General features: G+C 43.9%; 2 protein-coding genes across 11 annotated transcripts in view; one reads left to right on the top strand and one right to left on the bottom strand.

The window, feature by feature from the left end:
* The first annotated feature begins 955 nt into the window (after window positions 1–955).
* Window positions 956–6652, top strand: Pdhb (pyruvate dehydrogenase E1 subunit beta). Its single transcript, XM_034497247.2, has 10 exons — window positions 956–1215; window positions 1289–1342; window positions 2618–2725; window positions 2819–2881; window positions 2972–3007; window positions 3333–3618; window positions 3979–4089; window positions 4377–4468; window positions 5729–5870; window positions 6125–6652. Exons 1-10 carry the CDS (start codon window positions 1174–1176, stop codon window positions 6268–6270), a joined length of 1080 nt encoding a protein of 359 aa, XP_034353138.1. The 5' UTR covers window positions 956–1173; the 3' UTR covers window positions 6271–6652.
* An 895-nt stretch (window positions 6653–7547) lies between these two features.
* Window positions 7548–23982, bottom strand: part of Pxk (PX domain containing serine/threonine kinase like) — a 62355-nt gene continuing 45920 nt past the window's right edge. The window contains exons 14-19 of one of the 10 annotated variants that reach the window (XM_034497238.2): window positions 21790–21867; window positions 21238–21324; window positions 20596–20665; window positions 17330–17392; window positions 12709–12741; window positions 7548–8799 (exon numbers count right to left, since the gene is read on the bottom strand). In XM_034497238.2, coding sequence (XP_034353129.1) covers window positions 12722–12741; window positions 17330–17392; window positions 20596–20665; window positions 21238–21324; window positions 21790–21867 — 318 coding nt within the window. In that variant the 3' untranslated portion in view covers window positions 7548–8799; window positions 12709–12721. Of the gene's footprint in view, window positions 8800–10264; window positions 10298–11110; window positions 11250–12708; window positions 12742–17329; window positions 17393–20595; window positions 20666–21237; window positions 21325–21789; window positions 21868–23982 lie in introns of those variants that run through there. The other 9 variants (XM_034497241.2, XM_034497242.2, XM_076931529.1 and 6 more) reach the window with 9 other exon arrangements.

Here is a 23982-nt window from a genome sequence, read left to right as displayed (position 1 = left end):
ATAGAAAAATACTCAGTGGTAAAAAGAAAAACTATGGACTGGGTGGTGGTGGCATATACCTTTAATCCCAGCACTCAGAAGGCATTAGCAGGTGATCTCTGTTAGTTCAAGGCCAGCCTGGTCTACAGGGTGAGTTCTAGGACAGCCAGGACTGCACATAAAAGCCTTGTCTCGTGAGGAAAAAACAGAAACCATTTCCATAACAGTCTTTCAAGGCAGGACAGATAAAAGGATTTAAAGTCCTTGCCCCAAACACAAGTTTATATAATTTTTTGATAGAAAAGACTCATATTTGGTATGAGTGTGACCACCTGATGGCAGCAAGGAGGGAGGTTTGGAAGGAGGTGATCCCATACCTCAGTGTCCATCATTCCATTTACAGTCCATGAGACTGAAAGGGGAAAATAAAGGTTGTATCTAAGTAGCTATTCTCAAATGTCACTAACCCTGCTAAAACTAGGCTTCAGGCTTCTCCAGTCCCGGTATGCCATCTAAATTCAGCATGAACAATCTCCTCACCTCTTCACACCTGGACAGAGAGAATACGTTACAATCAAGCAGACATCACAATACTTGGCACACAGTGGACGCTTAGTGCATACATGAAAGCTATTGTTTATAATTCAATTGACAGCGCCCATTCATATAATGGTAGGTTCACTATCCACTGTTGTGTGTGCAAGAGTCACATGTTGCTCAAGGCCCTTAGTGCCCGCAAAGGGGAGCCTTAAGGTCCTTGCAGCCTCGGTCGGATCAGGCCGCACTGACCCAGTCCCAGCACGTGGGAAGCCAGTAGTCAGGGCTCAGTGCAGGGCGTGCTATGTGCATGACAGTCGCCGCTGGCGATCTGCAAATTATGACCAGTGTACCAGGTCAGAGAGGAGCAGCAGCCTCACGTCACCTCCGCAGGACCACGACTCGCTAGGTGGGCGGGGCTCGCAGGCGTCGAAACCGGCCGTTGGCTACGCATGCAGAGGCGGGGCCCATAGGTCGCGCTCTGCCCAAGCCTGGGGCGGGGCCCCTGAAATAGCGCCTTACTATTGGCTTCCTCAGGAAGGCGGGACTCTCAGTTACCACTCTCTAAGGTGTCACACCCTACAATTGGCTGCGCCGCACGGGAGTCTGCGGCGCTTCTGTGTTGTCATTCGGCGGCGAGTAGAGGACACGGGCAAGATGGCGGCGGTGGCTGGTCTGGTGCGGGGACCTTTGCGGCAGGTAGGTAGCGGCCCCTGGCGCGCCCGCCGTAGGCTCTGTGCCCTTTCTGAACCCTTTTCTCTCTCTCTGCCAGGCTTCTGGGCTGCTGAAGAGGCGATTTCACCGCTCGGCCCCCGCAGCAGTGCAGGTAACCGGTCCCGACGCCGGGCAAGGCCGGGAGGGAGTCCTGGGTCCGGGGAGCAGGCCTGAGAGATCGGGGTCGCGTCTGCCCCAAGGCCGGGTGGCATCTCTGACCTTGTCAGCGGCGGCGTCCTGTGGATGATTCCTTTTGCCTCTGTCTCCTCCCGGTGCCACTCATACTATCACCCATCCCCTGGAGGCCGGTGGCAGTCAGACCTGTTTCTCTGACTTTTTTTACCCCCACCCTCGAGTTGTGGTAAAATATACTTTAAAACCTTATGTGTTCAAGTGTGACATCGAGTGAATTCACTGTATACACTATCAATTTTCAGAACTTTACAGGGTAATAATTCACACTATTCCAGCCACTGTTGTGTTGTACTTCCCTGGCTCTTTTTGAGTTTGCTTGTTTTAGAACGTCATATAAGCTGAATCTTTTGCTCTTGTGCGTCTGGCTTATTTAACAAGGTTCATCCATATTGTAGAATACGTACATCAGAATGTGTTCCTTTGAAACATTGAACCATATCCTTTGTATGTCTTATTTATACATTCATTCAAGGGTGACTTGTTTCCACCTTTTGGATTTGTTATGGTGCTGAGAACATTGGCTTGCAGATACATGCTTTTGGAGGGGGGGGGGATATGTATATCTAGAAGGATTTTACCATTCTACATATTACAGTAGCATAGCAGCACCTGCATTGTAGATGTCAAGTGTTGGGCACTAGTGAGTGCTTAATACTCAGTCGTAGTTAGTAGCCATAGTTAGACCTTCCTTGCTAGTTCTCTGAGTCTTAGTACAACAAGTGTATTGATAAAGCAGCCTGGCATGTTTTCTATGTAGGAAAGTGCCTGTGAGCTAGTTTAGCAATCTCTCGGCTGTGTGCACATCAAGCCCTACAGCTGAAGTGTACGGTAAGCTTGTCACTAACATCTAGTGAAGGATTATTTGGCATAAGTGTTCCTCGTTAAGTTCTTGGAACTTGGATTTGTATGATACGTATTTATCTACTTTATGTATGTGTGTGAGCATGCACATGTACACTTGAGGTCAACTTCCAGGGATTCAGTTTCCTCCTTCCACCATGTAGAAACTGGAGATGAAACTCATCAGGCTTGGCCATCTTGCCTCCTCAGATTCTTGGAACTTGGACTGCCTGCATGAGTGTTAAATTTGTGTTTTATGTTGTGGGCAGCGTAGGTAAGTATAAAGAAGGGAGTTTCCGTAGTCTCCTGAATAATCCTGTAGCATTTTTTTCTGTTTATATACCTGTGACAGTTGACAGTTCGTGAAGCTATTAATCAAGGCATGGATGAAGAACTAGAAAGAGATGAAAAAGTTTTTCTGATTGGGGAAGAAGTTGCCCAGTATGACGGTGCATACAAGGTAACTGAAATAGATAAACTTTATGTAGAATTTAAAAGTAACCATGTGCCCTGACAACCACTTGAAAGTGATGTGGCTAAATCTTAACTGTAGGTGAGCAGAGGCCTGTGGAAGAAATACGGTGACAAGAGGATCATAGACACTCCCATATCAGAGGTGCGCCTTCTGGACAAGCTTTGGGGGGCTGGTCAAGTATTCCATTTTAATTCCTATGGGCTTTTTCTTAAGCTGGTGTTTGCTTTACAGATGGGCTTTGCGGGAATTGCTGTTGGTGCAGCTATGGTATGTAATATTTATGAAGCTCATCCAAGGAGATTTCCTTTAATATCTTAATTTGATGTTTGCATTGCGTGTTGTGGTGTTTGCCGTTAATCCCAGCACTTCAGAGTTGGGCAGATTTCTGAGTTCAAGGCCAGCCTGGTCCACAAAGTGAGTTCCAGGATGGCCAAAGTTGTGCAGGGATACCTGTTTCAAAAAACAAAAACAAACAAAAAAAACCCACCTTCAAACCCTGCTGTTGTATGTTGGAAGAGTGGATTGTTTGGTTATTCACCATTCTTCCTGGTTCTGTTTAGTCTTTTTAACATTGATGTTTTCCATTTGACAGGCTGGGTTGCGGCCCATCTGTGAATTTATGACCTTCAATTTCTCTATGCAAGCTATTGACCAGGTTATAAACTCAGCTGCTAAGACTTACTACATGTCTGCTGGCCTTCAGCCTGTGCCAATAGTATTCAGGGGGCCCAATGGCGCCTCAGCAGGTGTAGCTGCTCAGCATTCACAATGCTTTGCTGCATGGTATGGGCACTGCCCAGGTTTAAAAGTGGTCAGCCCCTGGAATTCCGAGGATGGAAAAGGACTTATTAAATCGGCCATTCGTGATAATAATCCAGGTAACCCTTGCATTTCTTTTGAACATTAAAAAGCTGACATAAACTCTCTGCATATAAGGAACTGTCGAGGGCATCTAATGAGGCTTAGATACAGCATATGTATAGTATACTAATGATTTATAGACAATAAAGATAGTAAAAAAATGTAGTTTTTCTTCTCATTCTGAGGGGCTGGTTATTTACTGCATACCTGCACATTTGCCTTAACCTCTATTGACCAGACTATGTGTAAACCATCCTAAAGCTTCTAGAGAGACAGAAATCAGGCTTCTTCTTCACAAGATGAATGGTTTTGTGGTCTATGCATTTGTAGTCATTTTGCCTGTAGTTTGCTGTTTGAGAGCTTATAATGTCTTGCAGTGGTGATGCTAGAGAATGAACTGATGTATGGAGTTGCATTTGAACTTCCTGCAGAAGCTCAGTCAAAAGATTTCCTGATTCCTATTGGAAAAGCCAAAATTGAAAGGCAAGGTAAGAACACCTTGGTTGCATTAGTCATTTTTACTGTAGCCCTTGTGCTTGCATAGGTCAGAAGTTACTGGTCTGTAGTTTAACTTAAAAAATACAGATGAATGAGCTCAAGTCAGGCCTTTCTGAGTCTGTCTGGTAGTGTTGTATTTCATGTCCATGAATACAGCCTCACTGTACAGCTCATGGAAATAAGCTGCAGCTTTGAGAAGACAAGCTGTAGCTGGTTGCAGAGTCACTGGTACTACATCAGTTCCACTGACCTCTAATCTGTGACTCCTTTATTTCAGGGACCCATATCACTGTAGTTGCCCATTCAAGACCAGTGGGCCACTGCCTAGAAGCTGCAACTGTATTGTCTAAGGAGGGAATTGAATGTGAGGTAAGTGGACTTCCAATTCCCCCACCCCTCACAAATCCTTTTAAGATCCAAGACTGAGGAGTTGGTTTCGCAGGTAAAGTTGCTGCCAAGCCCTGACAGTCTTTGATTCCCAAGAGCCATGTGTAGCCTGAAAGTTGTCTTCTGCCTTCTAGATCTATTTACTTATTATGCATACAGTGGTCTGCTTGCATGTATGTTTGCAGGCCACAAGAGGCACCAGATCTCATTATAGGTGGTTATGAGCCATCGTGTGGTTGCTGAGAATTGAACTCAGGACCTCTGGAAGAGTAGCCAGTGCTTTTAAACTCTGAGCCATCTCTCGAGCCCGTAAATTCTTTGTTGTTGTTTGCTTTTGTTTTTTTCAAGACAGGATTTCTCTGAGTAGTCCTGTTGCTGACCTTGAACTCAGAGATCCACCTGCCTCTGCCTCCCAAGTGCTAGGATTAAAGGTGTGTGCTACTACACCTGCATCCTTCTCTATGCTATTGTGTACACACTCACACATATCATACCCAGAAGCTGTGCTAGGAGGATCCCTAGGGCTTGCTAGCTTGGCTAGCAAGTCTAACCAATCAGTTAGGTCCTCAGTGAGACCATTTCTTAAAAAAAAAAAAAAAAAAAAAAAAAAAAAAAAAAAGGAAGAGAACAATTGAAGAGGTCATTTCTTCTGATTGTTCACTCACACACATAAGATCCAGCCTGGGAGCTGGACTTAAGATTCTTAAGTAACTGAATCTAATCTCCTGTGTAGAACCTACCAGGTAGTTCTCCTTAGAAAGTATCTCTGTGCTTCATAGGCTATAAAAATGTGGATAATAGGAATTCTCCATCATAGGGTATTATGGTGGAGGCCTGGTGCATATTGAACACTCAAGTATATATTTTGATAAGAAGGATATTGAAACCAAGGAGGATAAGTGAATCTGATAGGTGAGCAAGGCTTCCTGTGATGGGGCTACAGGCTTTAATTGTAAACTCCCCTTTTACTTTTGTTTGTTTGAGACAAGATCTCACTGTGTAGCCAACACTATCCTCACACTTGGGGTCATCCTGCCTTAGCCTCCTAAGTGGTGAGCTTACAGGTATGCAGTACTGTACTGGTTTTTCTTAGTTGCTACATTTATGTACCTGTTGATAGGCAGATTCAAATTTTCTTAGATCCAAAGATTAACAAAAGCAAAAAATGGTGTTTTGGGGTCAAGGCTGTATTTGTCTCTCAGATTCTATAAAGCCTATTTCCTGCCTTGTCTTATTTACTAGGTAATAAATCTGCGTACCATCAGACCAATGGACATTGAGGCAATAGAAGCCAGTGTCATGAAGACAAATCATCTCATAACTGTGGAAGGAGGCTGGCCACAATTTGGAGTAGGAGCTGAGATTTGTGCCAGAATTATGGAAGGTATTTCAGAGAACCTGGTTTTAGAACACACTCAGCTGTAGTGAGCACTCTGTACTTGAATACCAACTAGAAAGAGATGAAAAGCTAGGGGTGACCAAGCAACTTTTCAACTTGTCAGTCTAGGGTTTTGTCTTTTGGGTAAATGTTTTAAAAAGTCAAACCAAAATTAGAGCCCTGTAACTAGGATTCATTGTCTTGTTTTCTCTTCCTGAGTCCCGAGTCTGCCTCTCAGGTGAGCTGTCTCTCTTTCCTAGGCCCTGCATTCAACTTCCTTGATGCCCCTGCTGTTCGTGTCACTGGTGCTGATGTCCCTATGCCTTACGCAAAGATCCTAGAAGACAACTCCATACCTCAGGTCAAAGACATCATATTTGCAGTAAAGAAGACTTTGAATGTCTAATTTGGATTTTGAATGTCAAGGCATTGAAATTTATTTAAAATACTTGTTGGGACGTCACCTGATGTGTACTCCAAGACTTACTAGTCATAAAGTTAATGCTGAAGCAGCAGCAGGTGTCTCTGTCCTGTTAAGAAGTTTAAATGTGCGTGTGTATGAGTGGAATGTTTCCACCCCATACCCTAGATGCTCTGCTTTCTTTGTTACTATTAAGTTAGTCTAGTCTTTGAATAAGATTAATATAAAAATTTGCCCTCTTTCACTAGAAGGGGCAAGATAAGAATGCCCCCACAGAAGAGAACTTATATGTCTAAAAAGTATATTATCTACATTTGCTGTTAAATTGTTTTGATAAGGAATAAAGGGGATTCCTACCTATGAATAATTGTATTTTTATATTCATATAATGTATGTAAAAATCTTGGAGTACTATTAAGAAATTAGTGTCAAGGTTGGGTAGTGGTGGCACATGCTTTTAATGCCAGCACTTGGGAGTGAGCCTCAGAAGGCAGAGGCAGGAGTTCAAAGCCAGCCTGGATTACATTGTGAGTTCCAAGACAGCCAGGGCTACCCAGAGAAACCCTGCCTTGAAAAATTACATATATGTGTGTCAAATAACTGATGCTGTATATAGCTACTGTAGATCCTTTAGTTTTTTAGAGGATTTCACTGTTGTCTTTGGCTGGCCCAGAGCTAGGACCTCACAGATCACCTGCCTCTGACTCCAGAGAGCTGGCATTAAAGGTGTGTGACACCACACCTGGCCCGAATTGAAGCTTTTTATTTCCAGGGCCATGTGCATGTTAGCCAAGTGCTCTACTACTGAACTTCATCCCCAGACTCTGACTATGGCTTTTTTCATGTGTCTGAAACTTTGCCCAAGAAAGCAGAAGCACTCACGCCCAGATTTCCATCAGAGACTGGTCATTAGTCCACACTGCATATAGCCTCACAGCCTTTCTTTCCTTGATTTTTTTTTAAAAGGCAGGATCTCGTGTAGGCCAAATTGGCCTCAGACTAACTATGACTCAAACCACCATGAGTAGTTGATTATGTGCTGGGGACAGATCCAGGGATCCTGAATTGCTAGGCAAGCTGAGTCATATCTCTATCCCAGTCTGTAGACTCCTCACACCTAGTAAAGGGTTCCTTCTAAAATTAATGTCAGGTTCTCCTCCACATTGCTAGAACCCAGCTATTCTGTCATATATGAGCCTCTTTAGAACTTGATGATAAAGACTGGTTTAAACAAGTTATGGAAGGAGACAGGGTAAACAACATACTTTCTTGACATGATTTATTTTAATAAAAAATACAGCTGAACATATATCTCAGATTACATGAAACTATACACAATAACATTCTTTCTGCATAGTAACCAACACTGATGTGTGTATTTAAATTTTAAGATGGATTTTTTTTTATAATCCTTTAAAGTGCAATTTATTTAAAAGGTTTAAGCAAATCATAGGATAAAAGATTTCTGATAAATGAATAATATCAAAAAGATGCTGAAGTTGGATAAATCAAATTAGAAGTGATTACTATAAATGCCAGATTCACTTGTAATGTTGGCCCTCCGTCTACCCCCAAATGGATTTAATTGCTGAGGACTAAGACAATCCTTTAACTGGCAAGAGCTTTATCTGTGGTTAATGTCCTGTTCTGGTACATTATAGCGGAGAACTAACTATAAATCCAGAGTCGCTGCTCTCAGCACAGTGAGCTTCCCATTGAACTCTGAGGAACTCCCCTATCTACCCTGTGTATGGGAGAATGAAGAGTCCCGCTTCTCTAGCAGCAGTGTAACTGCCTTGGTTACAGTGTTAGCATCTGAGGTGAAATAAGGGTAGCACACATGGGAGCTACCTAAGAAATAACCAAAAGATGCTTCAGAGGAACGAGCTATGAGAACACTTCTAAAGGAGTGGGAAGGACAGAGTGACAAAGGCCATTTGCTGCTGTGACAGAATATTGTCATTGCTTTTGATTTTCTGTCATTTTCCTTACGCTGGTGAAAATGATACCCTTATGATGCCGCCCCTAAAGGAAGCCCATTACAGTCACAAAGGAGCAAAATATTAAGGCAGCAATGCTGGCCTCACTTTTTTCTATTTGGAGAGCATTTCCCTCTTGAAAAGCCTCCTAACTGGAGTGTGTCTGCAAGACTGGCTGTACTTGTATTGGCTCTGCAAGGATTCACCCAGGAAGGGATTTGAGGGAAGCTGTGGAAGAACTCACCTACAAAGAGGTGCTAGAGGGGTGAGGTGGGACAGAAGAAGAGCTTGCTCTCCAGTGTAACCAAGAAGCATCAGCCAATCTTAGGAGCGCTGTGATCACAAGTTTTGGCTTTCCTTAAAGTTCCCTTTTGGAAATTCTGGATGGAGCTGAGCAAGGCCCCACGGTTTACACCATTCACAGCCTGGGGCAGGAACGGAGCAGGCATCTCTGTGCCTGAGGCTGGCGAGGGACCTGCTGGTGGGGGTGGAGGTGGAGGTGGTGGAGGAGGTGGAGGTAATGCTGAGGACAGTCCTGCAGAGGAGAGAGGAGTAGGTCAGTGCTCCACCTTTCCACCTGCCCTGAATACTGCTACTCAGGCCAGGGCAGAATGGGCAGTGGGGTAAATGTTCTCAGGGTGTCTTCAAACACTAATTTAAAAAAATAACTAGAAACAACAAAGGTGGCGATGGGGTAGGGGGATTTAATGGTTGCTATTTCCTTTAAATGACAAGTCATGTGAGAATTGAATCAAGTATGTGGAACCACACAGTGACATCTCTCCCTAGGGTAGCTCTGACTTCATTTCCAGCTGTATGGCTTAGGTTGAGGTTGGCTCGGCCTGCTGAGCTCACAGGTGAAACATATCTGCATGCAGAGTTGGGACAAAGAGACAAACAATCCCTGTTTCCTCACATAATATTTGAAGGAAGTGATTGGCTCAACTAGGCTGGCAAGCCCCAGGGCTCCTCCATCACTGTCAGCCCAGCTTTGCGGTTTTACAAGCATGTACTACTGCTCCTTGATGTTTCTTATTTCTTTTTGGTGTTAGGAATCCAAACTCAGATGTTCATGCTTGCATGGCGAGCATTTTATAGACAAGCAATCCCTCAGCACCATAAACTGCATCTTCACTTGAAAAGCAGGTACTGTTGTAACATAGCCAGAGCGTAAGTGAGAAATAGCCTTAAGGTTGAATATATGGAGTAAGCCACATGGAAAGTAGCAGAGACAAGCTGGTGACAAGAGCCGGAGGAACATCTGTTGACCTGTTACAGAGCGGTAAGCCAATCAGCATCCTCAACAAGGGAGTCTGTTCTGAATAATTCTCTATGGGGCTGCATTAAAGAAATATAAAGTGCTAATACTTGTCAGGAAGAATTTAGAGACAAGGGCTTTCCCCGGCAATCCCATTTTCAGGGGAAGTCTCGGGTACTGTTCCTTTTTACTGTAGCCTAACTCAAGAACAGAATGAGTGTGTGTGGGTCTTCTGGAACATAGGGATTCTGGACAAAGGGAAGCTGGGTATCTAAAACATCCCTCAACTTACAGGAACATGTATACTTGCAATATAGTAAATTTTTAAATATTGTCAAGGGTTAGGAGCCTACACCTTTACTTGCTGAGACATCTAGCAATCCCCAAATTTCACTTTATTTGCTTTAAAAAAAAAAAAAAAAAAACTTGAAAAAGTAGTGTAGAGAGAGAGCCATCACTGCTGTAGTAGATTTTAATGTGTGGTGGTTATGAACACTGTTCCCTAAGACCCTTCGTGTCCATGGTTGACTCTGTCCTCCATCCATCCCTGGCCATTCCAGGAGACAGTCTACTGGGTGGTTCCCACACTCTATGAGCGGCAGGAATAACAGACAAGACACCTTGTCCACTAAATGGATAAAGAATGAAAGGTTCAAGGTCGCCAATAAAATAAGTAAGTGCCTCCTTTTCATTAAGTGTGACAAGCAATGGCTAAAATCTTTTGATTCACAAAAACCACTTACCTTCCTTCTATCTTTACCTCAACCTAAGACAGCTGAAATTAAAGAATCACACAAACACACATTCTCATGCTCTGTAATCATGGAATTCTCAAATAATGATAATAAAGCAACACAAATGAAGATTAAGTACAGACAAATGAACAAAATGTAATTTACATTGGTTTTACTCAACAATGAATGACACTCAGTTAGCTTTTATGCTAGGGTGGATTGTGGGAGATAGTCCTGGCTCTGTCAGGGTTATAGAGGAAGTTAATCTAAGAAGCCCAGGTGGAATGAGGGCAGAAACACTCTTCTTAAGGCATTTGGGTAAAGCCAGTAGAATGCTGGGGTGGAGGAGGTCTCTCTTGAAGCTCTTGGAACTGAGTTTCTTGACTGACAGCATGCAGTACCAAGGCTGCCAGTGGAGAAAGCTCTTGCTCATGTGGAGATGAATGGCCACCCACACACCAGGCACTATCTTAATGGCCAGAAAAAGGGTAGTAGAATGTAATAAGACGTTGAGGGTAAGTGTGGACCAGGAACTAGGTTTGTGGTCTGACCCCTGGCTGAAGAACCACTGTAGGGTTAAGACTCAAGAAGACAGGCATGGACTGCAGCAGCATTGGGGGCCCTACTGCATGCCTGAAACTGGCCATCCTGAGACTGGTTACTCTTCAGTCCGGGGTTCAGGAAGGCTAGAGACAGGCTCAGGGTCTTGAATTCATGGGTGAGAGTGGTGGTCTTGGCATACCACAGCTTGTCTTCACAGAGAACCAGCCCTTGACTCTGGTCTCAACTTTGCATGCACTACCAGAGTTTGGGAGTTAGGGGTGGTTTCAGTAAATGGAGCTTCATTTTCTAGGTGAAGGCTGAAACTGTCACTTAACAAACCCCTCAGGTATCACTGATAGCAGTATACCATCTGAAAGTACTATGCCTGTGTAGCAAATGGAAGAATGAGCATCCTGATGTCTGCTCACAGCGACCTGGGCTAGCCTGTGCCTGTATAACAAACAGAAGAGGGGACTGTGTGAGAAGTGGAGCTGTTCATTCCAGTGGGAGGAGATTAAATACCCTGATTCCTTCTCATAGGGAGCTGGACTAACCAGTTCCAAAAGGCCTGATATCCCATGAAGCCCATTTTTCCTTATTAGGCCTGTCAGAATTACAGCAGGCCTTGGTGTCTACACTAAGACAAGGAAGAGTAGAACCCAACCTCCAAGGGATACTGAAGTTGAGGGGAGGCCCTAAGTAATAGAAGGGCAGAAATGAAAGAGGCAGGACCACACTGGGAGCTCATCTCTGGGCATAAGCTCCATCTATTCATTATCCTTGGCCATTTTAAGAGTCTGTTAGCTTCCTTTAAAGGTTAGCGTGTATAAGATGGAACCATTAGCAACAATGTCAGGAAAGGAAAAGGGGAAGGGACAGAACAAGCTGACAATGCCCCGTGAGATACCTGAAGCAAGTGCCCGACACTCTGTACCTATACTGTACTTATCCCAGGGCACAGACAAGAGAAAAGAGCAAACAAACTGCATGTTGGACTCATGATATATGAGGGTACAACTAGGATGAGGCATGTTCCTAGAAATATACCTACAGTGACAACCAGGTCAGTCCTGAGTTCCCTAGCTCATGTTCTTAGACAAAAATCCCAATACTAGCTGATCTAACTCTTCCAGAAGCCCCTCCACCAGATCCATGAAGAATGTGACAATCATCCAAGGGCCAGAAAGAGGATGTACTCTGGTACACAAAGAAAAATTATGCAGTTTAGATCTTTGGAGGGTTGCTGTGCCAGGCACATCTGTAACACCTTTGTGGAAAGGACATTTGGAGTCACCTAGTCCTGAGCCAAGTCTAGTAGTTTCTCCAGGTTTCTGTAGGATGGGTAGATCAGCTGACCACTAGATCATACCAGACCCAGAAGAAATGGCAGTCACACAGGGACACAGCAGTCCACAGTTTTTTTGGGGCCACCTTTGCCTTAGGTAGATGAGGAGACTTACATCTTACTCAATAATTCCCAAGCATGAGTTAGAATTATTTTTTATCAATTATAAAAGCTAGGAAGTTAGCCAACACTCAACTGCCTCATACCATGTGCTCTTCACTAGTGAGTGGGAACCAATGTTTCTACAGCAGGACTTTGAGAGTAACAGTTTCCAAAACTGCATTCAGATGCCACTGATGCAATTAGAGCTCATATTTCCAAACTAAAACTGGGAGTGAAAGATGAAGATTTTAGAAGGTTATGAAGGAAATGAAATGAATACAGATGAAGTGACTTGGGGGCCTTTTAAAGATGCCGTGTTTCACTGAAATGTCCCAACAAGGGAATGGTCTCTGTTCTGCTTCCAGATCTGTTCATCAGTGATACAAATGCATTGGGTCCAATCTCACACACACAGAAACACAGCATCTTTAAAGCTGGATATGTCAGCATAATTTACTTTACCGAAAATTCACGTTCAAAGTGGTGCATGCTCTACTGAAGACAGCAGAGAGTGAGAGGAAAGAGAGAGAGAGAATTATTATTCAGAGCTTAATGTCATTTAATCAAATAGTAACAGTAAAATGTTAGTCTGAAATGCATGTTATGTATTCTCACTGTAAACCTGGGGTACACTTGACCACAAAATACCTTGGTTTAAAAACACGAACCTTTCAGAATACAGCAAATGAACAAGTTACTTTCTTCACACTTTTCTAAGCCAGATAGATGCTACTTTTATTTATTTACAAGCATGACATGCATTTCTGAAGAGCAAAGAGGTTTTCTCTCTGAGTGCAACAGAACAGATGCCAGTGATCTGTTCCATATTTTATCACCAAGGATGCTTTATCAAGAGGCTAAGAAAAGGAGCTCACTACTTGACCAAAAAGTCTTGATAATTTACTGCTTAAAAAGCAGTGCCATGAATATAAACTACGTGGTGTGTGTGCGTGTGTGTTGTACAAGTGCCACAGCACAGTATGGATGTCAGCAAACAGCTTGCAGAAGACAGTTCTCTCCTACCATGAGGGTTCCAGGGATAGAACTCTGGTTGTCAGGCTTGGCAGCAAGCACTTTTACCAACACCAGGGCACCTTATTGGCCAAGGATCCTTTCAAAAGCCAGCTTCTCAGAAAGCTCTCTAGGAAGAAGACATCTGCAAGCCTCCCACTCCAGACATCTAGAGGCAGAGGGTCTGGAGAAGATTAAATATAATGATGGTTTGTAGAGATTTTACTTGGAAGAGGAAAGGGAAACGTGCAACAGGGTCTGAACTGTGCTTTGACTCATGCCTCTGGTGCTTTCTCATTTGTCTAAAACCTCTCTCTCTCTCTCTCTCTCTCTGAAAAGTACTCGTAGGCTGCTACATATGTTGGCTGCCATACTAAAAGCTTCGTTACTTTATCATGCCTTCACCATTTTGAACTTATTTTCCCTGTTAATTAGAATTTTGTTTATCAGAAAACATTAATTGGAGTAAAATAAAAGCCAGCTTCTGAGAATAGAGCTGAATTGTTCAAGATCACGTGGGCATCTGGTAGAGCTGGGAATGGGCCTGAGTGTCCTGGCCCTGCTTGAAGAGCTCGCACTCCAGCAGAGCAGCTGGAGGTTCAGTTTAACTGAAACAAAGGCCATGGATACGCCCCACCAAAAGCAAGCATCAATGAGGGGGTAACCGAACAGAGGCAGAATCAAGTTCAAGTCCTGGCTGTTGGACTGTACTACCTGTGCCTTTGGTCAAGTTCTCAATGCTATTAGAGGCTCAGTTTCCCTCTAAAATAGAGCTAAGCTGGAATCCACTCTCACTGGACAGGAAGAAAATTGAGGATTAAATGAGACAATGAGGGGCTGCAGAGATGGCTCAGTGGTTAAGAGATCCTGAGTTCAATTCTCAGTGACAACATGGTGGCTCACAACCATCTGTAATGGTATCCAATGCCCTCTTTTGGTGTGTCTGAACACAACGACAATGTACTCATACACATAAAATCTTTAAAAAATAGATGGCTATTTCTTTTTTAAAAATGAGACAATGAATGCATATCACTTAGATGTGATCATCAAAACTGAGTTTCAGGTTTATTTAGCTTCTTTATCTCTTTTGCAAATCTACTTTTTCCAAAATTAGCCAATGCATAAAGAGTTTGAGGCCAACCTGGACTGCATGAGATCCCATCTTAATTCCCACCCCACAAGGCTTGGAGACTTGGTTCAGAGGTTATGAATGCTTGCTCCTCTTCCAGAGTACCTAAGTACCATCTCTGGCACTTTAATGTGGAGGTTCCTACCTGCCTGCAACTCCATGGGTTCAACAACCTCTACTGACCTCCCCAGAATTCTTACAAGACACACACACATAAAAGAGGGAATAGAGGTAGTAGCCCCATTGCCTGGTCCTCCAAATATGGTGACAGTGAATATTTGTATGTGTGCAAACTGGGACATTTTAAAACACTCAGCTCTATGAATACAGAGACTGAATGCTCCTTGTAATACATGGCATGAGGTATATTGAGATAAAGGAATTTTAAGGCTGGCTGGCTTTATGAGTCATGGGACCGCAGAAAAGTACTGGAAATTGTCTCACTGAAAAACTAAAAAACAACAAAAAATGAAAACAAGAACAAGAATGCCTTTTTTTTTTTTTTTTTTTTTTTTTTTTTTGCCACCAGACTTGGGGAAATAGTATTAGTCCCAACAATTTAGTGTTGCTCTTAAACAGTCCCAAAGGAGGCAGCTGCAGAGAAGGTCTCAGTTGCTAGACAAGGCTCATACTGGTAAGATCTCTTCAGTTAGAAATGTCTGCCACTTCTGTTAAATCCTAAACACAGCTAAATTAGACCCTATCTGGTTACCATGATCACTTAAAACTGAAGCTATTAGAAGTCCCCCTGTTCAACTCAACTGGCCAACACTGAGCTGCTGCTGTCCCTCCTGCAGGACCTGACCTAGCTGCCCTACCAGGCCGAGAATCATGGCCTCACTTCACCCAGGAGAAGTCCTGAAGATGGTGCAAGCCTCGCAAGCCTCTACTTCCCACAATGCTGCTACCCACAGTTAAGTCTGCTAGTGACTCTGCTTCCTGAGTGACGGGATTAAAGGCATGGGCCACCACAATAAAAATGTTTATTTCAAGGGAGCTACTGGAAGAAAATATTAGCAGGCCTTAGAGAAATTTTTGTCTGCTTCAACTGTGCCTGACAGTTTAGAACTTCTGAGGCATGGGACATCAGCTGGAGCTTGTCTGCCTCTGTGTCTGTAACCCAGACTGCACAGTTCCTGGTGAGCTCTAGACCACCTGTAAGCATATCTTGAATACATGTGAGGTGAGCAGACTTCCTTTGTTCACCTGGCTTAGCACCTGCAATGCTAGATCACTAGGCAAATGCTCTGAGCTTCATTACAAGTAACAGCCAGTAGAGGTCAGAATATAGTCTTTGGGGTGAACATTCTGTCAGTAATTTTGTCAACAAAGTCACTAAAGGAACAAAGGAGTTGTTACTTTGGCTCAGAAGCCTCTCCTGAGAGCCACTGTGCTTGAGCTTCAAAACATGTTCCCCTCAGTTCACAGTACTGCTTCCTGGCACCCCACTGTCCTTAGATGGGGCTTTTCCCATACTGACTGGGTGCTACAAAAAGTTCCAGCTTGCTCCTCTCATTCTCAGAGTTACCTCAGTTTATGTAAAGCTGTTATTATATGATATCGCTGCCATCTAGAGAAAGGAACCTAGAAGATCCCCACAGAAGGGTCACTGGACTATGAAGGAAACAAGGCATCTAAAGATGAGAATGGGAAGAGGCTGCCCAGAACCACCACTCTCACAGTGAAGTGCTCTGCACACTGAGCAGGTATCTCCCTGGTAACCAGGGATAAGAAGTCTCAGAATCTTCTCCACTTCCTCAGCACATACAAATGACAGGAAATAATACCATGTTATATGGAAAATGGCTCAAAATAGGAAAACAGTACATTTCCAGAGATGTGTGGTTAGCCCAGTTAATCTCCACATGACAGTTCTATTTGGAAGTTCCTTGTAAAATCTGCTGAGAAAGTCAGAGATGAGAATCATCCCCATGACCTGGCATTTTGCTACATAAAACTGGCCCAGGCCCTAGAACATTCTACAGTAAGTCGTATTAGCCAGGAGGGAGAGAGTCAATCAAACCTAGCTCTCTTGCATTCACTTTGTCCTCCCAGGAGGCTTAGCTAGAGTCATTTAAAGGGAGCCACTTTAAAACTCTTGGAGGTTCCTGGACAATACCTTAAGTATTAAAGTGTATGGTACTGTCAGCTCAGACCAACCCTGCCAAAGATTTCCCAATCACACAACCAGAAGAACTCTTCCAAGGACAGCAATGAACCAAATGGAAGAACCAGCTTCTTACACTGAGGAGAAGCAGAGATGCTTCCCCACCCCTGTTTTTACTAGCTTGCAAATGATCAAAAACAGATCTTAGTTCAAGAAGGAAAAACATAAGACAGTATTCTAAAACTTGTGTTTCTGTAGGTACTCACAAAGACAAAATCTTTGTCAGTTTTTTTTTTTTCCCAAAAAATTCTCACAGTATCTGATTTAGTTCACAAGGTGGAACAAAAGTTAATGATGACTATCCAGATAATTATGTGCTTTCTAGGACAGGACAGAGAACAAATGGCTACCAGAAAATTCAAATATCAAGAAAATTCGTTAGTAGGGATATTTTACTCTGTGCTAGATATCTCATCAGCTCTGACATGACAAACCCACAGCAGAAGGTCTGGAGGAAAAACTATGGCAGGACAAAGGCCAAGGCAGCAGTGTATTTGTTTTGCCCTAACATAAGCTCTAACCCAATGAGCCTTGCAAAAGGCTTTTCAGCAAACAGAAAGCTTGAGCTAGAGAGGACTAGGGGTCCCGAAAGCAACCCTTCCCTTGAGTGCTGAGCTTGGGAACCCAGCTTCTAGATGACACATGTCTTGATTTGCATATGTCCCTCTGGAGAAGACAGATGGGGTCTAATCCCTGAAATACTTAGGCCAAGGCAAGCCCACCTCCCTTGTTGATGAAGAGAAAGGAGACATGTCACCTTCCACATTACTAACCTGCTGTGGAGGGTGGAGTTGGAGATGATGGGGATGTGAGAGGTGAGCTGGCCCCAGATCCTGCTAAGAAAACAGAGACATCCTCATAGGGACCCAAGGCAGACATTTGAACCTCAGCATGAGAAGAAATTCAGCATTGTTGAAGAATCTGTAATTAGCCCAGCATGTGGAGCTTGTGGAACCATGTGATACAGGACAGAAATTAGGAAGTAGACTAGTGGTGACAGGTTTTCTTAACTCCAGTGCAGGGGGTACTTTCTTCATCAGGGCACTCAGGCTTATTGACCAATGAGGACAGGGTAGCATATACACTGCTTGCAGAATCTCTCCTGAACCAATCCCATTCTTGGGTAATGACCAATGACTATGGTCACAGCAGCCTAAGGAAGTCTCACCCAAGAGCACCTAGTAGCACACCCACTTAGGTTACCTCATTCAACTGTTTGTGAGTCTCATTAAGTAGCTCAGACTAGCCTCAACCTCTTGATCTTCCCTGGAATTACAGGCAGTGCATAAGCACACCCAGCTCAGTTCTCCTGTGTACCACTCAGCATCTCCCTAGGATAAGCAAACATCTTCTCTGAACCGACCAAGGTGAGAAGAGGCATGACTTGTTGAAGATCAACCTTACCAGCAGATACATTCAGTTAAAGAGGCTCAGGCCCACAGGGCGGTGGTGGCGCACGCCTTTAATCCCAGCACTTGGGAGGCAGAGGCAGGCGGATTTCTGAGTTCAAGGCCAGCCTGGTCTACAGAGTGAGTTCCAGGACAGCCAGGGCTACACAGAGAAACCCTTTCTCAGGGAAAAAAAAAAAAAAGAGGCTCAGGCCCAAGTCTGTGGATTTTCTAGACCTTTCCTTACATGATTCCTTACATGAAATTCAGTAAACACCCTCATTTAGGGTAAAAACCATAAGCAGAACCCAAAATACCCACAGCTTGAAAATCCCTAGAAAATATGTCCCAAGCCCAACCAGGAATTAGCTATGCAGGCAGAAGCCTCTTGTGTATAACCAGAAAGGCACAACCCTACAGAGAGGACAGCCTGGACCCCTGAACTGCACGCAAAGGGAGGGCAGTTGTCATGCAGCACGGAGCAGCCACCACCAGCTCTGTGGTCAGGGCTCTATCATCACTCTACTAATGACTCAGAGGGTGTGTCGAGCCTGTGGACACACTGGGTCCTAACTAAACCACAGTTGTCACAGTACTTCCTCAGCTTTGTACAACAGCAGGGCTGGTCACTAACAGATCTTAAAGACAGAAAACTGAACTTGTGATTCTAGACTGGTTGGTAACTGATCTGTGCATGTCTATCAATAACCGGTACTTGGCTTTCCTAAACTCCTGAGGTATCTTGGGTAGGATTTTTGTTTTTTTAGACAGGTTTCATGTGTCTTAGACTGGCCTAAGCTTACTATGTAGCTAGAGATAACCCTGATATCCTGAACCTCCTGTTTGCATAAGTGCTCTCTGCAAACAAGTTTCACCATATCCATATCACTGTATCAGAGGAACAAAAGCAGGGCCTTGTGCGTGCTAGGTGAGCATTCTATCGACTAAGCTACATCCCTACCCCACTCCTGGACTTCTTTGGTGACCCCTCCCTCCAGCAGCATGTGGAAGAGAGCAGGTGTAATCTTGGGAAGGGAAAGAGTATAGTAGGCCTTCTCTGCTTCCCAAAGAACTGGCTGCTTAAACAGTCAACAGTATATAGTTGTACTGGGTGGAGAATGCATCTCCCCTACCAATGACGTTGACTAGCCCCTGCTCATCCTATCATTATGAAACAATGGACTTCCAAATATGAAATTATATGCCAGCTTCTGTTCCCCACAAATATGCTGGTCTTCACTGGGACCTCCTCTCCTCCTCAACTCTGCCTAACTCAGACCTAGGATTCTGTGACAGTGTCATGATTCTCATCCTATTCCTAGAATTTTAGGACTCACATTCCAATCTCCAGTACTACCTACACCTCCTGCATTCTCCAGCTTCAGAGCATCTAGACTTCAAGCTACAGCTCAATTTGTCTGTGTACCTCTCAGTTCTTCTCCAGTGTAGGCAAACATCTGAACTGACCAAGGAAAATGAGTTATGACCTATGATTGATTCACCCAATCATCCATCCATCTATCCATCCATCCATCCATCCATCCATCCATCCATCCATCCATCCATCCATCCAGTCTCACTACCAGTGTCCAGGCTTGTCTTCAGTTTATGTGCTGCAAGAATCTGCTGCAGCCTTGAGTAGCTGGGACTACAGGCATACACTGCCACGTCCGCCCTTCCTTCCACTTTTATTTTTTTTTATTTTTTATTTTATTTATTTTATTTATTTATTTATTTGGTTTTTTTCAAGACAGGGTTTCTCTGTATAGCCCTGGCTGTCCTGGAACTCACTCTGTAGACCAGACTGGCCTCGAACTCAGAAATCCGCCTGCCTCTGCCTCCCCAAGTGTTGGGATTAAAGGCGTGCACCACCACTGCCCGGCTTCCTTCCACTTTTAAAGACTTCTGCTTCTTCACCTGTCCCTTCTCACTCCAGTGCCGAAGAAGAGATGAGTAGGCTCCCTCCACTCCGACTCGGACGTGGGGCTTTCAATGCCCACCTTTGGCACTCTAGCTTCAGCATCACCCTCTTTGCATATATCTAGCTCCTCCCTTTCTGGTGGGTCCTTTATCTCTTTAAAGTATAATCGGCTTAACTTCAATCTCCCAGTCATGCTGAAACTGCCTGGGTTACTGAAACCTCCTTCTCTACTGAACTGCATTTCACAAGTTCATAAACAGAGCCCTCAGTCTGACCCTCAATCTGGTCCAAAGTTGAACATATATTAGGCTCAAGTCAGCACGGCCAGCAGAGGGACAGCTGAGAATGACTGGTACTGTCACTGTCGCTGTCTCTCTCTCTCTCTCTCTCTCTCTCTCTCTCTCTCTCTCTCTCTCTCTCTCTCTCTCTCTCACACACACACACACACACACACACACACACACACACAAACCCTCCGCCCCAGCCCACCAGAGGCTATTCCTTAATCCACTAAGGGAACAAATTCTTCAACCACATGGGCTCTAGAGCAGTAGGAAAGATTTAGGCTAATTTCCATGTACAGAAGGGCCTGATTTTCTTCCATGTCAAATGCTCCTGTCTTTTTCTAATCTCTGCTCTCATTACTGCACTGCTCAATCCAGTCTCCATACGACCTACAGAGTCCTGAACCTCTGCATGCTGGGCCCCAATACAATGTCTGACCAGTTACCTGAATTATTGGAGTTGCTGTGTTTCACTGGCTGTTCTTCACTGTTTTCAACAGCAGATCGTTTTGACTTCTTTAAAAATAAAAGAAGGGTGGGTGGTAAGCAAAGAAAAAGCACACTGAGCTGAGAGTTAAAAAAAAAATTCCAGACATACAGTTTAACCAGCTATGAAGAATGGTATTATATTCAGCTTCATAACCTAAGGCAGAGAAGCCACAAGCCAACGGAGAAAATAAACCCAAAATGCTGACTACCATTTCCTCCAACTGCTGTCTGCCATAATGGACCTAGCAAGCCAGCAAACTATATGCTACTGACCTGTGTGTGTTTCTGTGTGTGTGTGTGTGTGTGTGTGTGTGTGTGTGTGTACACGCACGTGTGCATGCATGTGTACGTGTGTATGTGTGTGTAACACTCCACTAAGAACATAATCTTCTACTAAACAGGAGCAGGACAGACTGGAGGAAAGGCTGCAGGACCTACCTGGTGGGAGTTAGTGTGTGTGTGTTAAGTTCTAAACCAGTCATATGGAAATGCTTTTAGCTACCAAGGTAAAACTGTATCATTAAGTGTGCACCATTAGCCTTAGAATTTTCTCCACGTGCAGTCAAGGATTTAAGAGAACACAGGGACTACAGGCTTACCTTTCGAGCTAAGATCTTTCTCCTTTTCCTTTCTTCCTCAGACCCATGGTGTGACTGAGCTCTCGTTAGTCTTCGATGCTGGTGAATCTTTAAGAGATCACAATCCCCAACACGTATAAACAAAGTCTACCTAAAGCAGGTTCCTAACAAGACTTCTCCTATATGTCTGACCACATTAAGCTGTTAAGATAAACAAAGTCTTTCTTGGCCTGCTTGTGGCTCAGGTCTGGCTCTCTGGGAGAAGTGCGCGCTGAGTGACAATGATCCTTCTCACTTTCCCAGAAGCATGTGACCCATGAGTGCTGCCAACCACCCCACCAGCAAGACCTGATCATGAAGCCTGATCACACTGATATATGTGCTTGTTCTATACAGACTGAGCAGACTGAGGGCGGGACTGTGAGATACTGTTCTGTGTCACAGCACTTAGCCCAACATCTGGTTAAGAACAAGTATGCATGAACTGTGTGTGGGGTGAGTGTCCAAAGCCAGTCACTGTGAATGGGTCACTGACGAACGGTCACAGGGGATGAGGGACAGCTGTCGGCCTACCTGCTTCTGCTCCTCAGTAAGTCTCTTCTCTATACATTCCTTGGCAATTCTCAACGCCTCTTTTAATTTTGTGGGAATCTGAAAGGAGAAACAGTATATGAGCTATGGAGTGAAGTGGTTGGAGTCTCCTGAGTTCTCAACACACACAGCAGTGGCCATCATCACATGGGAGGGCATCTAGAGCAGAGCCGGCTAAAGCCACACTCCATGTACACCAGCCACTCACCTTGCCAGCACTCTCAGGCAACAGATGCATAAACTTAAAGCATAAACACACTATGTTTCAAGTAATTCAGTGGTTCCAGAATGGCCAAAGCAGTCTCAAAGAAGAACAAACACAGCATCAAAACCTATTATTACATGATCTCACAAAACATCATTTCAAAACCAATTATTACATAGCTAAAAGACCAGAATGAGAGACCCCAGAAACATGCCCCTTGTACACAGACACATAGTCTTCCACACACACAACCAGGAAAGAACAGCTTCAAAGGAGTGTTGGTAAAAGTAGTAAATGCCTACATAAAAAGTAGTAAAATTAAATCATGACCTTAAGTCATGTTTGAAAATTAACTCAGCATGGGTACAAGACCTAAAGTACCTAAAACTGTAGAACTCCTAAAGCTCAGAAGGCAGTGTGGCCCTGGACCTGTATTTCCTTTTTACTGATCGTCTGTCTATTTATCTTTGTTTGGGGGACAGTGTCTCCGAGCTGTCCAGATGGGCCCTGCCTGCACCTGTGACCCTCCCCCTGCAGCTTCCTCACCTGCTGTTTGCCACCACCCACCACCAGTTCTGGCTCTCTGCTAAGGTGGGGTATTACTGTAAGGCTCTGGCCTGCCACTTTAATGTAGCCCAGCTTGGCCTTGAACTAATGATCCTCTTGCCTCAGGGATTACAGGCATATACCATCCTACCCAGCTGGAAATGATTTCTTGGATATAACACCAGAAACATAGGCAATGAAAGAAAACAATGAATAACTTAGACTAGTTAAAATTAAAACTTTGTTCAACAAAGGACACTGCTCACAATGAAATTTAAAATATTTCAATAGTTATAAGGACTTGATATCCTAAGATATAAAGGAACTTAATGCAAATGAACAATGAAAATATGTAACCCAATTTAAGAATGGGAAAAGGGCTTTAATAGACATTTCTTCAAAGAAAATAAACAAATGATAAAGAAAAAAAAACCCTGCTTTATCAAATGGTGCTTTCATCAGTTAAAAAGAAGTTAAACACTGAACAAATACAAATCAAAACCACATATTGATATTATTTCTCTTCATAGCCATTATGATGGCCACTATCAAAAAACATAAAATAAGTTTAACATGGTAGCACAAGCCTTTAACCCCAGCACTCAAGAAGGCAAGGTAGGAGAATTTGAGTTCCATGCTAGCCTAGGCTATAAAGCAAGTTTTGGGCCAACTTGAGTTATAGCAACTTGAGATCCTGTAGCAAACAAACAAACAAAACAGACAGACAATAATAATAATGATAATAATAATAGTAATAATAATAAAGAATTACAAATATTTGGGTCAGAAAAGGTTCAGTGGATAAGAGCACCCGCTGTTCTTACAGAATCTGCGTTTGGTTCCCAGCAGCCTCATGGCAGCTCATGGTTTGTACCTGGTCATGATCTGTACCTGCAGTTCCAGGGGATTTAATGCCCTCTTCTGGCCTCTGCAGGCACCAGGCACTTGGATGGTACATAGACATACATGCAGGTAAAACACTCACAAATCTTGGTGGGGAAGTAGAGAAATTGGAACCCTTGTGTACTGAATAGCAATGCAAGATGATATAGTCACTGGGGAAACCAATATGAAGATTCCTAAAACAAAACAGCCAACAACTGAAAAGCAGCTGAGGAGGTGGGAGCTTACTGCATCCAAGGAGAAGCAGGGCTGCTGCTTCCCTCCCGGGCTTCAGTGCACAGGCCAACCACTGCGGGGCAATGTGACCCCAAACAGCAAAGGGCTACTAGCACCTACAGTGCAAGGCCTGACTCTGGCTCTTCAGTCCCAAAGCCCAAGACCATCCTCCCATACCATCGCTTCTCCTAATACTTCCTTCCAGGATCATCCTCCCATACCATCCTTCTCCTAATACTTCCTTCCAGGATCATCCTCCCATACCATCCTTCTCCTAATACTTCCTTCCAGGATCATCCTCCCAT

Source organism: Arvicanthis niloticus, chromosome 3 (genome assembly GCF_011762505.2).
Source record: "Arvicanthis niloticus isolate mArvNil1 chromosome 3, mArvNil1.pat.X, whole genome shotgun sequence".
NCBI classification, from domain to species: Eukaryota; Metazoa; Chordata; class Mammalia; order Rodentia; family Muridae; genus Arvicanthis; species Arvicanthis niloticus.
Note: the sequence above shows the minus strand (reverse complement) of the source record. Positions and strands in the feature narration are given on the sequence as shown.